This window comes from Heteronotia binoei, chromosome 9 (genome assembly GCF_032191835.1).
Source record: "Heteronotia binoei isolate CCM8104 ecotype False Entrance Well chromosome 9, APGP_CSIRO_Hbin_v1, whole genome shotgun sequence".
NCBI classification, from domain to species: Eukaryota; Metazoa; Chordata; class Lepidosauria; order Squamata; family Gekkonidae; genus Heteronotia; species Heteronotia binoei.
Window position 1 is genome coordinate 3223318 of NC_083231.1, and position 13162 is coordinate 3236479.

At 53.9% G+C, this 13162-nt stretch overlaps 1 protein-coding gene across 1 annotated transcript; it reads left to right on the top strand.

Moving 5' to 3' along the window:
• The first annotated feature begins 9970 nt into the window (after positions 1-9970).
• On the top strand, positions 9971-11164 carry ADRA2C (adrenoceptor alpha 2C). Its single transcript, XM_060247264.1, has 2 exons — positions 9971-10675; positions 10745-11164. Exons 1-2 carry the CDS (start codon positions 9971-9973, stop codon positions 11162-11164), a joined length of 1125 nt encoding a protein of 374 aa, XP_060103247.1.
• Positions 11165-13162: the final 1998 nt, after the last annotated feature.

Below are 13162 nucleotides of genomic sequence, written 5' to 3' on the forward strand. Positions count from 1 at the left end.
GAGTACCTAGTGATGCCTTTCGGGCTACAAGGGGCCCCGGGGGTGTTCATGAACTTTATCAATGAAGTGCTGAGGGAGTACCTGTACAAGGGGGTGGTGGTGTACCTGGGTGACATTATTTATTCCAAGGACCTCCCCTCGCATGTGAAACTTGTGCGGAAGGTTCTAACTCCCGTATATCAGAACAAACTGTATGCTAAGCTGTCCAAATGTGAGTTCCACAAGGAGGAACTGGACTACCTAGGGTTCAGAGTGTCCGGAAAAGGCTTAGCCATTGTCCCAGCAAAAATATAAGCAGTGCTAGACTGGGAACCCTCGAGGACACGTAGACAGCTACAATAATTTCTCAGGTTCACAAATTTCTATAGGTCGTTCATTCAGGGGTTCGCCAAAGTGGCCCTACCCCTCATGGACCTCCTAAAGACAAAGGGGAAGGGACCGGACGCTAAGAAGCTGGGCGCCAAACTAATCTGGACCCGGGAATGTCAGAAAGCGTTCGATACCCTTAAGAGACTGTTCACGAGTGAACTGGTGCTAGTGCACCCTGACGAGCTTAAACCTTTCGTGGTTCAATGTGATGCTTCCGACGTAGCCGTAGGAGCCATATTAATGCAGAAAGACAAGAGGGGCCAGCTGCGGCCATGCGCCTACATCTCTAAAAAATTTTCCCAAGAGCAACGCAACTGGTCGGTGTGAGACAAGGAAGCATTCGCAGTGACTTTCGCCTTAAAAACTTGGCGGTCTTGGTTGGAGGGGGCGCGGGTGCTGTTTGAAATTTGGACAGACCATAAAAACTTGGAAGCACTCACTGGGTGCCGTAAGCTAAGGGGAAAGCAGATCCGATGGGCAGGCTTCTTTACCAAATTTGACTTCACCCTGCAGCACATCCCCGGAGCAAAGAACTTTTTAGCTGACGCCCTCTCGAGGCTTCCACAGCACGAGAGCCAGCGAGAGGAAGTGATAGACTCCCTGATACCCCCCGAAGCATTGGCAGGAGCGGTGCAAACCCAGTCAAAAGCAAACCCCAAAGGGCCAAATCCTTGGGAGGGGAATAGACTGATATTGGAAAGCGAGAAGGAGGGAGAGGACTGACCAGATGGAGAGGGAGGGTTCTGGTACTATGAGGGAAAACTGTACGTCGCCAAGAGCTTGCGGTTGTAAGTCTTACAGCATTGCCACATTAACAAGCTCTCCGGTCACTTCGGTTATGTAAAGACCCTCCACCTGGTGAACCGGCAGTTTTGGTGGCCCCAAATGAAAAAATTGTAAGATGAGTATTATCGAGACTGTAGCACCAAACTAATTTGCTGTAACAGAATTTGATGGTTTTAATTAGATGGTTTTAATGTAATAGTATATATAAGTGAATTGAAAAATGTAATATGTTGTGTAAACAGTGTGCTTTTACTATTGTAATGTTTGTATTTTATATTATGCTCTGTGAGCCGCTCTGAGTCTGCTTTGGCAGGGAGGGCGGGATACAAATTAAATATTATTATTATTGTTGTTGTTATACCAAAATCACCTGCATTTGCAGCATTTAAGCCACGGGCTCTTTCCCTCCTGCCCCCAATACACATGGCTAAAGTCAGAAACATCCACATCTCCTGCATTTCTTCTTCTCCAAAGCTGCAAGTCCCAGGATACCAAAATCACCTGAATTTCCAGTAAATTGTATGTTTCAATAATCTACAAGCCGAAAGTAGGGGCTTTAGGCAGAACTTCCAAAGATCTCAAGGAAAACATAAGGTGAGGCAGTGGAGGGCTGCTCCTGTGTGTGGCAAATGAATGTCCCAAAGTCACAGAGAAAGAAGAAGAAGAAGAAGAAGAAGAAGAAGAAGAAGAAGAAGAAGAAGAAGAAGAAGAAGAAGAAGAAGAAGAAGAAGAAGAAGAAGAAGAAGAAGAAGAAGAAGAAGAAGAAGAAGAAGAAGAAGAAGAAGATGATGATATTGGATTTATATCCTGCCCTCCACTCCGAAGAGTGTCAGAGCGGTTCACGATCTCCTTTCCCTTCCTCCCCAACAACAGACACCCTGTGAGGGGGGTGGGGCTGAGAGGGCTCTCACAGAAGCTGCCTTTTCAAGGACAACCTCTGCCAGAGCTGTGGCTGCCCCAAGGCCATTCCAGCAGCTGCAAGTGGAGGAGTGGGGAATCAAAGCCGGTTCTCCCAGATAAGAGAGCTCTGGCTGACCCAAGGCCATTCCAGCAGCTGCAAGTGGAGGAGTGGGGAATCAAACCCGGTTCTCTCAGATAAGAGAGCTCTGGCTGACCCAAGGCCATTCCAGCAGGTGCAAGTGGAGGAGTGGGGAATAAAACCCAGTTCTCCCAAATAAGAGAGCTCTGGCTGACCCAAGACCATTCCAGCAGCTGCAAGTGCAGGAGTGGGGAATCAAACCCGGTTCTCCCAGATAAGAGAGCTCTGGCTGACCCAAGGCCATTCCAGCAGCTGCAAGTGGAGGAGTGGGGAATCAAACCCGGTTCTCCCAGATAAGAGAGCTCTGGCTGACCCAAGGCCATTCCAGCAGGTGCAAGTGGAGGAGTGGGGAATCAAACCCGGTTCTCCCAGGTAAGAGAGCTCTGGCTGACCCAAGGCCATTCCAGCAGCTGCAAGTGGAGGAGTGGGGAATCAAACCCGGTTCTCCCAGATAAGAGAGCTCTGGCTGACCCAAGGCCATTCCAGCAGCTGCAAGTGCAGGAGTGGGGAATCAAACCCGGTTCTCCCAGATAAGAGAGCTCTGGCTGACCCAAGGCCATTCCAGCAGGTGCAAGTGGAGGAGTGGGGAATCAAACCCGGTTCTCCCAGATAAGAGAGCTCTGGCTGACCCAAGGCCATTCCAGCAGCTGCAAGTGCAGGAGTGGGGAATCAAACCCGGTTCTCCCAGATAAGAGAGCTCTGGCTGACCCAAGGCCATTCCAGCTGCTGCAAGTGCAGGAGTGGGGAATCAAACCCGGTTCTCCCAGATAAGAGAGCTCTGGCTGACCCAAGGCCATTCCAGCAGCTGCAAGTGGAGGAGTGGGGAATCAAACCCGGTTCTCCCAGATAAGAGAGCTCTGGCTGACCCAAGATCATTCCAGCAGCTGCAAGTGCAGGAGTGGGGAATCAAACCCGGTTCTCCCAGATAAGAGAGCTCTGGCTGACCCAAGGCCATTCCAGCAGCTGCAAGTGCAGGAGTGGGGAATCAAACCTGGTTCTCCCAGATAAGAGAGCTCTGGCTGACCCAAGGCCATTCCAGCAGCTGCAAGTGGAGGAGTGAGGAATCCAACCCCGGTTCTCCCAGATACGAGGGCTCTGGCTGACCCAAGGCCATTCCAGCAGATGCAAGTGCAGGAGTGGGGAATCAAACCCGGTTCTCCCAGATAAGAGAGCTCTGGCTGACCCAAGGCCATTCCAGCAGGTGCAAGTGCAGGAGTGGGGAATCAAACCCGGTTCTCCCAGATAAGAGAGCTCTGGCTGACCCAAGGCCATTCCAGCAGCTGCAAGTGGAGGAGTGGGGAATCAAACCCAGTTCTCCCAGATTTGAAAGCTCTGGCTGACCCAAGGCCATTCCAGCAGGTGCAAGTGGAGGAGTGGGGAATCAAACCCGGTTCTCCCAGATAAGAGAGCTCTGGCTGACCCAAGGCCATTCCAGCAGGTGCAAGTGGAGGAGTGGGGAATCAAACCTGGTTCTCCCAGATAAGAGAGCTCTGGCTGACCCAAGGCCATTCCAACAGCTGCAAGTGGGGGAGTGGGGAATCAAACCCAGTTCTCCCAGACAAGAGAACTCTGGCTGACCCAAGGCCATTCCAGCAGGTGCAAGTGGAGGAGTGGGGAATCAAACCCGGTTCTCCCAGATAAGAGAGCTCTGGCTGACCCAAGGCCATTCCAACAGCTGCAAGTGGAGGAGTGGGGAATCAAACCCGGTTCTCCCAGGTAAGAGAGCTCTGGCTGACCCAAGGCCATTCCAGCAGCTGCAAGTGGAGGAGTGGGCAATCAAACCCAGTTCTCCCAGATAAGAGAGCTCTGGCTGACCCAAGGCCATTCCAGCAGCTGCAAATGGAGGAGTGGGGAATCAAACCCCGTTCTCCCAGATAAGGGTCTGCACACTTCACTACTACACCAAACTGGCAGCCTCTGAGCCAGTGGAGATGATGAAATGGTACAGTTTTTGCCTAAGCACTTTCATGATGCCACCTGGCAGTGGGGGGGGGGCCTCAGGGCTAGATTAACAAATAGGCCAAATAGGCACTGGCCTATAGGCCCCCGTTCCTTTAGGGGCCCCGGGCCAGCTTCTCCCCCCACCATTTCTCCCCTGCTTGCAGCCCTCAGAGCCTGCATGGGCAGCCAGCAACTGAGCCGCTCTTTGCCCAATGCCGGGTGAGGCTGCTGCTGGTGTTGTCGCCAAGTTTGCCTCTCTCTGCCTCTCCCCTGCAGCTTTGCCAAAGGGGCTTTTGAGAAGGTGCCTGAAGGCTGCAGCAGGGGCCACAGGCAGTGGGCCGGCTGCTCCAAGATAATTTCCAAGATTTTGACTGCCTAGGGGTCTCCACAGGGTTTCATCTGGCCCTGGGGGCACTGTCCCCTCTAGGATACCCTAAGGGAGGGCTTAATCCCCACTGTGCCCTGTAATTTATGCCCCTGCCTAGAGGGGTGTTCATGGTTCCCTTCTTTCTCTTAGGGATGTTACTGAATTCCTCGCTCCTGCTGGTTCAGTTCAGCAAGGCCCATCCCAATCCTGTTGCTTCCCTTGGAAACTGAATCCTGTAGGTTTTCATTTTTGCACCATTTAGTATTTCCATCTGCATTTTCATGCTAAAAGCATTTTGAAATGTTATTTATGCATCATTTGCATGTAAATGGTGAATATGTGGAATATCAATTGCGCATAAGGTATCAACATTGATTTAAAAGCATATGAATGGCATACAAATAGCTGTTAAAATGGTGTAAAAGAACTAAACAAATTGGGACCACCAACAGCCAAAAAGGGCTCAAAATGGCAACACACAAAAAGAAATGAAAGAAGGAACATCTGTGCGTTTCTGCTGACACGGCTGTAGTCTCTGCGACTGGGTGTGCTGGGAAGCTTAGCCCCAGAAAGCCTGTATGCTGCAAAGCAAAGGAACAATCAATATATCTAATTCTCAGCATGGTTCTGTCTCCAGATATTGAATCATGGAGACTGGAACCAAAAACAGACAAGGAAGATCTTTCTACAAATCTGAAAATAACCCAGATTTGCAGAAAAATCTTGAACATTTGAAAAAAATGCAGGGTGTTAACCCCAAATACTAAAAGCAGTACTAAATACTAAAAACAAACAGCATCAGTGTTCATTGCTATGCAACCACAGTAGTATTGCCAACCTTGGTTTCCATCAGAAAAAGGGAGAGGGCAGGGCCCTTGCATTGGCTGTGTGGGTTTTCCCTATTCCTTTTGAACCCTTAGAAGCTCATTGATTCATGAACCTTGAGCAACAGAAGACACTTATTTCTTATTTTTTAATGCAAGGCCTAAAAGGACTGAAACAAATTTTGAAATTCCTAGAGTGTTTATCTTTATCACTGAGCAAAAGAGCCAGGGTCTCCAAAGTATGGTGTGGGGGGGAAGATTGGTTGAATAAATGTTTAATATAGAATCAGAGTTGGAAGGGACCTCCCAGGATCATCTAGTCCAACTTCCTGCTCAAATCAGGATATTCACAGGATCCACAATGCTGTCAGATGGCCATCTAGCCTCCGTTTAAAAACCTCCAAGGAAGGAGAGCCCACCACCTCCCAGGGAAGCCTGTTCCATTGAGGAATTGCTTTAACCATCAGGAAGTTCTTCCTAATGTTGATCTGGAAACTCTTTTGATTTAATTTCAACCCACTAGTTCTGGTCCTACCTTCCTGGGCCACAGAAAATAATTCCACACCATCCTCTAGATGACAGCCCTTCGAGTACTTGAGGATGGCCTATTCAAAAATATCCCTTACAGAACTATTGTAGGTATAACGTTCAGTGTTACAAACAAAAAAGCTCTGCAATAATGTGGGAAGGTAAAATAATGCATATGATGGGGGTAAAGACTTTGGGTAAGAAAGACCAAAAAATAGGGGTGAACATCCTCTGTGGTCTCTTACCATAGACAATTTTGAGGACTCACTTTTTGATCAGAGAATAGGCTTTGCTTTTTGCCGTCTCAACAATATCATCAGTTGGCCATTGTGTTGGTCTTCAAGGAAGGACTCACAGAGGCCAAATTTGGCAGCAAACCACTGATCAACTTACCCTGTGACTTGGATGACTGCTTGACAGAAGCTATCCCACAAAAGACAGTGTAGTGTAGTGGTTAGAATTACAGACTAGGATCTGGGAGACCCAGATTCAATTCACTACTCTGCTGTGGACGCTTCGGGTGACCTTGGGCTGGTCAAACATTCTCAGCCTGGCTTACCACACAGGGTTGTCGTGAGGATAAAATGGACAAGAGGAGAATGTTGTGAACTGCTTTGGGTCCTCATTGTGGAGGGGGAGATGGTGTAAAACGAAGTAAATAAAAACAAATATTGCTGAAGATTTGGATGAAGGAATAGGGAAAGGAAAGGTCCCCTGTGCAAGCACCAGTCATTTCCAACACTGGGGTGATGTTGCTTTCACAACGTTTCCATGGCAGACTTTTTACGGGGTGGTTTGCCATTGCCTTCCCCGGTCTTCTACACTTTCCCCCCAGCAAGCTGGGACTCATTTTACCGACCTCGGAAGGATGGAAGGCTGAGTCAACCTTGAGCTGGCTACCTGAAAACCCAGCTTCCACTGGGGATCAAACTCAGGTCGTGAGCAGAGCTTAGGACTGCAGTACTGCAGCTCTAACACTCTGCGCCATGGGGCTTATTAAATTTGCAGATAATACTAAATTGGGAGGGGTTGCAAATACAGTAGAAGACAGAAACAGGATACAGGCTGGAAAGCTGGGCTAGAACCAATGAAATGAATTTTAACAGGGATAAATGTAAAGTTCTGCATTTAGGTAGGAAAAATCCAATGCATGGTTATACGACGGGGGAGACTTGTCTTAGCAGTAGTATGTGCGAAAAGGATCTAGGGGTCTTAGTGGATCATAAGCTGAACATGAGTCAACAGTGTGATGCGGTGGCTAAAAAGGCAAATGCAATTTTGGGCTGTATCAACAGAAATATAGTGTCCAGATCACGTGATGTGATGGTATCGTTTTACTCTGCTTTGGTAAGACCTCACCTGGAGCATTGTGTTCAGTTTTGGGCACCACATTTTACGAAGGATATAGACAAGCTGGAACGGGTCCAGAGGAGAGCGACGAAGATGGTGAGGGGTCTGGAGACCAAGTCCTATGAGGAAAGGTTGAAGGAGCTGGGCATGTTTAGCCTGGCGAGGAGGCAGCTAAGAGGTGATAGAATCACCATCTTCAAGTACTTGGAAGGGCTGTCATATGGAGGATGGTGCAGAATTGTTTTCTGTGACTCCAGAAGGTAGGACCAGAACCAATGGGTTGAAATTAAATCAGAAGAGTTTCTGTCTCAATATTAGGAAGAACTTCCTGACCGTTAGAGCAGTTCCTCAATGGAACAGGCTTCCTCGGGAGGCGGTGGGCTCTCCTTCCTTCGAGGTTTTTAAACAGAGGCTAGATGGTCATCTGACAGCAATGAAGATCCTGTGAATTTAGGGGGAAGTGTTTGTGAGTTTTCTGCATTGCGCAGGGGGTTGGACTAGATGACCATGGGGGGCACCTTCCAACTCTATGATTCTAAGAGGAGGAGGAAGAGGAAGAAACTCGGCCTTCCCCAAGTTCTTCTCCCTCAAATGGTAGGCTCTCCTTCCTTGGAGGTTTTTAAACGGAGGCTAGATGGCCATCTGACAGCAATGCAGATCCTGTGAATTTAGGGGGAGGTGTTTGTGAGTTTCCTGCATTGTGCATGGGGTTGGACTAGATGACCCTGGAGGTCCCTTCCAACTCTATGATTCTATGGGTGGCATAGCATCATAGAGCTGGGAGGGAACTCCAAGGTCATCTAGTCCAACTCCCTGCACAGTGCAGGAAATTAACAAATATCTCCCCCCAACACACACACATCCCCAGTGACCCTCTGCTCCATGCCCCAAAACTTAGGTTGGTTAGGGTAGATAAAAGTTAGGCTGATGGGAAGGGAAGAAGGAAGCAGCCAAAGGTGAGAATAGGAGGGTTGCCAGGAGCAGAAATAATGTGCAAAGGTGATACAGTGCCCAGCAACTGGGCCAGGCTTGGTGGGCAGCACTGCACAACTGAGCCCTTAGTTTTCCCAGGTAGGATCTGCCAGAGGGAGGGACGAAGGAAGGCTGAAGATAGAGGAGGCAGATAAAGGTAGTTTTGTGTGATGAATGGGAAGGAGAGGAGGAAGCAGGAAAGGAGGAGGCTGTGGGGCTGCCAGGGAAAGGGAAAAGAAAATAGTGGGGGAAGGGGGCTGCCTGCAAGATCCATTAGACAGACAAGGAGTCGCTTTCTCCACTGATGTGGTTAGGGGAGCTTCTGCATCTGTGGAAGTTCAGTGCATGAGCTGCAGCTCAGAGCTCGCAAAGAGTGAAGCAATTACGGGGCTTCCTGTTGGCTTGTGAAAAGAGGCTCCGTCCTGAGGCTGGTCTTGGACTTTGACTTATGCAAGTGGAGGGAAGGGAATGAAACCACCAGATTCTGTTCACGTCTTTAAACGGATTTTTTAGCAGGTGATCACCCACACATTAATCCTCCCAGTCACTTAGTGCCTGAAGGGCCTGCATCAAACTCTTTGCTGCATTTGAAACAACCCTTCTGAAAAGCTCATTAAAGGATTTCTGCCTGGGACTGGCTCTTCGGAGGGGCTGCTCGCCCCCCAAAGGCTGCGACCTCTCTGGCTCCAGCAGCGCCACTAAAGGGCCCCAAGGAAGGGACAAGGCAAAGAACAGCCCCTGACTTCACTCAGCCTTTCTCAGCATGGCCACAAATCAAACAGACAAAAATTGCTTCACAAACCCCTTCAGTCGCCTAACAGCAGGCAGACAGGCATGAGGCGGTGCGGAGGCTGATGTCTGGTGCTGCTGTGGAAGGCCCTGGGGCCTGCGCCCCCCCGCCCTCTCCCCAGGGGCGCCTCGCGGGGGTCGGGGAGCAGCGCTTGGGGGCGGCAGCGGGCGCTCTCGGGAGCCCTGCAGGGGTGGAGGGCAGACCTCTCCAGCTGGCTTGGACGCCCCAGAGGCCTCGGAAGAAGGCGCGGGGCGCGGGAGGCAGGTCCACTCAGGAGCTGGCGGAGGCCCCCCTTCCCTTCTGGCTTTGGCCACTGCAGGCCGGCCAGCCACCCCCAATCTTGCAGCTGCCGGGCCGGGCAGCGCATCCCACCTTGAGCGTCTCTGGGGCCTGAAGTGGGCTGCCGGGCCAGCCAGGGAAGATCCCGCGGGAAGCAGTGGGGTCCTCTTTCGGAAGGGGCAGCGCATCTGGCTGCGGGTTTCTTTTGCTGCTGCACAAGCTGCCCCCCTCCCCCCCCCCCGCCGCCGCACCAGTTCTTGGACTTCCTGGGGGGTCTGGCAAGCAGCCGCCTCTCCTAATGCAGACCCGAGAATCTCTCCCCCCTCTCCTAATTCAGACCCGAGAATCTCTCCCCCTCTCCTAATTCAGACCCGAGAATCTCTCCCTTCTCCTAATTCAGACCCGAGAATCTCTCCCCTCTCCAGGGACTCGGCAGGCCCCAGCGAGGGGCCGGGGAGGGGGGAGGGAGGCCCGCCAGCCCCGCCCAGCCCTCCCGGGCTCCTCCAGCTCGCGCGCCACAGACTGGCAGCGGCAGGGCGCTCCCGGGCGGCTCGCGGGGAGACCTGCGGCACCTGACCCGGCGCTGCGCTGCGGCGAAGGCGGCTGCTGCAGCAGCAGCAGCAGGAGGGTCCGGCCAGGCGGCGGCGGCGGCGAGGAGGAGGAGGAGGCGGAGGAGGCGCTTGCCTGCTTGCCTGCCTGCCTGCCTGGCAGCGGGGGCTGGGGCGATGGAGGCGCCGCGGCGGGGCAACGGCAGCTTGGGGGTCTCGCGGGGCTACTCGTGGGGGGCGTCGGCGGCGCTGGCGGGGCTGGTGGGGCTGCTGATCGCGGCGACGGTGGTGGGCAACGTGCTGGTGGTGCTGGCCGTGCGGAGCAGCCGGGCGCTGCGGGCGCCGCAGAACCTCTTCCTGGTGTCGCTGGCGGCGGCGGACATCCTGGTGGCGGCGCTGGTGATGCCCTTCTCGCTGGCCAACGAGCTGGCGGGCGCCTGGGCCTTCGGGCCGGCCTGGTGCCGCCTCTACCTGGCGCTCGACGTGCTCTTCTGCAGCGCCTCCATCGCGCACCTCTGCGCCATCAGCCTCGACCGCTACTGGTCGGTCAGCCGCGCCGTCGAGTACACCCGCCGCCGCACGGCCCGCCGCATCAAGGGCGTCATCGGCGCCGTGTGGCTCCTGTCGGCGCTCATCTCGTGCCCGCCGCTCCTCTCCCGGCCGGCCCCCGACGGGCCCCCCGGCTGCCGCCTCAACGACGAGACGTGGTACATCCTGGCCTCCTGCGTGGGCTCCTTCTTCGCGCCCTGCCTCGTCATGGGCCTCGTCTACGTGCGCATCTACCGCCTGGCCAAGCGGCGCTCCCGCAGCCTCTCGCTCAAGCCGCCGCCCCAGCCCCGACGGGGGGCCTCGCGGCGGAACAGCGTGGACGCCCCGGACGCGGCGCTGGAGGAGAGCAGCCCGTCGGAGGGCCGGCGCCGGCGCCCCTTCGCCTCCCTCTCGTGGGCCAAGCGCTCCGGGCGCGCCCTTGACCTCTGGGCCGCCGCCGCCTCCTCCCGGCGCGGGCGGGAGGGCAGCGTGAGCGGCGGCGGGGGCAGCAGCGTGAGCCAGGCGCGGGAGAAGCGCTTCACCTTCGTGCTGGCCGTGGTGATGGGCGTCTTCGTGCTCTGCTGGTTCCCCTTCTTCTTCAGCTACAGCCTGTACGGGCTGTGCCGCGAGGCGTGCCAGGTGCCCGAGCCGCTCTTCAAGTTCTTCTTCTGGATCGGCTACTGCAACAGCGCCCTCAACCCCCTCATCTACACCGTCTTCAACCAGGACTTCCGACGGGCCTTCCAGCGCATCCTCTGCGGCGCCCGCGCCGGCCGGGGCCAGAGGAGAAGGAGGGGGAGGAGGAGGGGGAAGCCGCAGCAGCAGGAGCGCTTCTTGCCCTGACTTGGGGGCCCGAGCAAGAGAGCGCCCGCGCGGACAGCGAGGAGGCAGCCGAGGCCGCCCCCCGACGCGGCTCCTTCCCAGCAGGACCTCCGTGGCCTCGGGGAGGGGGATTTTCTACTGCAAAGAATGTTTCTATTTTTCAAAGGGTCCGAAGAACTCTTGGATCTCTTCTTTTCTAAATAAATGTTACTCCTGGTTCTTCTGAGCCCGGCGGCTCCAGTTCCTCGAGGGCGGCGGGGGCGGGGGCTGCCTGACTCCGGTCTGGAGAGGGGGGGCCGGTCTGAAGCCGCCCCCCGCTGCTGGAAGCGCCCCAGATGTTTTCCAGCTGGAAGCATTCAGGAGGATGGGATGGCCCGACTCCCACCCACGGAAAAATTGTCCCACCTTTATTGGCAGGGGCTCCTCCGAGTTTCCAAGAGGCCTGCGGGCGGCCAGCCTGCCTGCCTCGGTGCGCACTGGCGCCCGGTGGGGTGTGTGTGTGTGTGTGTGTGGACAGTTTGCATTTTTAAAGTCAAATATTGTTTCTGGGGGAATGGGCCATATGGATCGTTTTAAACATTCTCAGAAAACGATCTGTTGATTTTCAAGGCGTCATTTCTGCTGAACAGCCTCAGCCCCAACCCCCCCCCCCCGCCGCTTTTCCCTGCCCTCTTCGGGCTGAAGCCTCCAGCTGCTGGCCAGCCGGCCTGTCATTCAAGTTCCTCTTAGATGGACTTGGAGAGAGAGACTCTGCCTTGGAGACGGCATCATCTGGCCACCCTTCAGAGCAAGGACAAGGAAATGCAATAAGATGGGAGAATCTCTCTCTCTCCCAAAACATACCTGGCCTACATTAACCAGTTTAGGCAATGTTATTTTTTTTAAGGAAGTTACATTGCAGGCGTCTCTCTTTCATTGGTTTGATAAGAATTGACTGGGGAGTTTTGAAGTCCCTATTTTAAAAATGAGGAGGCCTAAATGGACCAGCGAGTGGCGAAAACCAGTCGCGGTCCTTTGACCTCTCCAGCCCCGGCCAGCCCCATCTCCTCAGATCTCAGAAACTAACAAGGCCAACCCTCAGCAACTAAATGGATGGGAGACCTCCTTGGAATACCAGAGCTGGGAGGCAGAGGCAGGCTGGATGCAGCCACTTCTCTGCATGTCCTTCACACTCCAGTAGGGGTCACCAGAAATCAGCCATGACTTCCAGGCACACACATGGGCACACAAGCACAAAATACTCACCCAAGAAGAGAAGAAAGAGAAATGGTCATGATCGGACAGAGCAGACAGCTGTGGTTGAAAGCAGCAGAAAAGGCCAATGGGGGGGGGTACTGGTGGTCTGTTCCCTGCAGAGGCCTTAGGCCCTGTGGAAAGGCATGGCTATGAACATGCGAGGGCATGAAGGAATGCAGGGGGGGCTTTGAGAGAGGCTGGCACACCTCCCCCCCCCCCCGCCCCGGCATGCAGACATGGAGCTGAGGGAGAGGTGGGGCTAGACTTGGTGTTTCCCTTGAAGTGAGGGGGCCATCTTTGATCTTTGTTCAGGGGCCCCAGAGTCACTGAGACCTCCCCCCCCCCCCCGTGGGTCAGAGAAAGAGGAGCCTGAAAGAAGAGTCATCTGGATTCCCTCTTGTAAAATGTGTGAATGTTTTCCAAATGCATGACTCTTTGCTGGAATTCTTCTCACTTTGCTCATAGTCTGCAGTTTGGCTCACTTCCTCAAGTGATCTCCTTGGGTGGTTTCAGAATGTAGCCAGGTCCACTTGGTTTGGAATCTGTGATAACACTGATGGCTGACTTTCCAGGGTGGTCGATAAGCCACTCTAGGTCCGCTTGGCCCCCACCCTCCCCGCAACCTGGGGAGAATAACCGTGAAGTACATTGGATGCCTTCGTGGACCATTGGCAGGACCTCACTGCTGCTAGGAAACTAGGTGATTGTCCTGGGCACCAGCCTTCTGGGGGCACAGAACTGGGAGCCCCCCATGTGACTTAGGGGGAGGGGCACTAGAAGTTA

Coding starts and splice junctions, on each gene's coding strand:
- ADRA2C (XM_060247264.1), top strand. CDS start 9,971: ATGGAGGCGCCGCGGCGGGGCAACGGCAGCTTGGGGGTCTCGCGGGGC. Junction 10,676..10,744: donor GCGTGGACGCCCCGGACGCG/GCGCTGGAGGAG, acceptor TCGTGGGCCAAG/CGCTCCGGGCGCGCCCTTGA.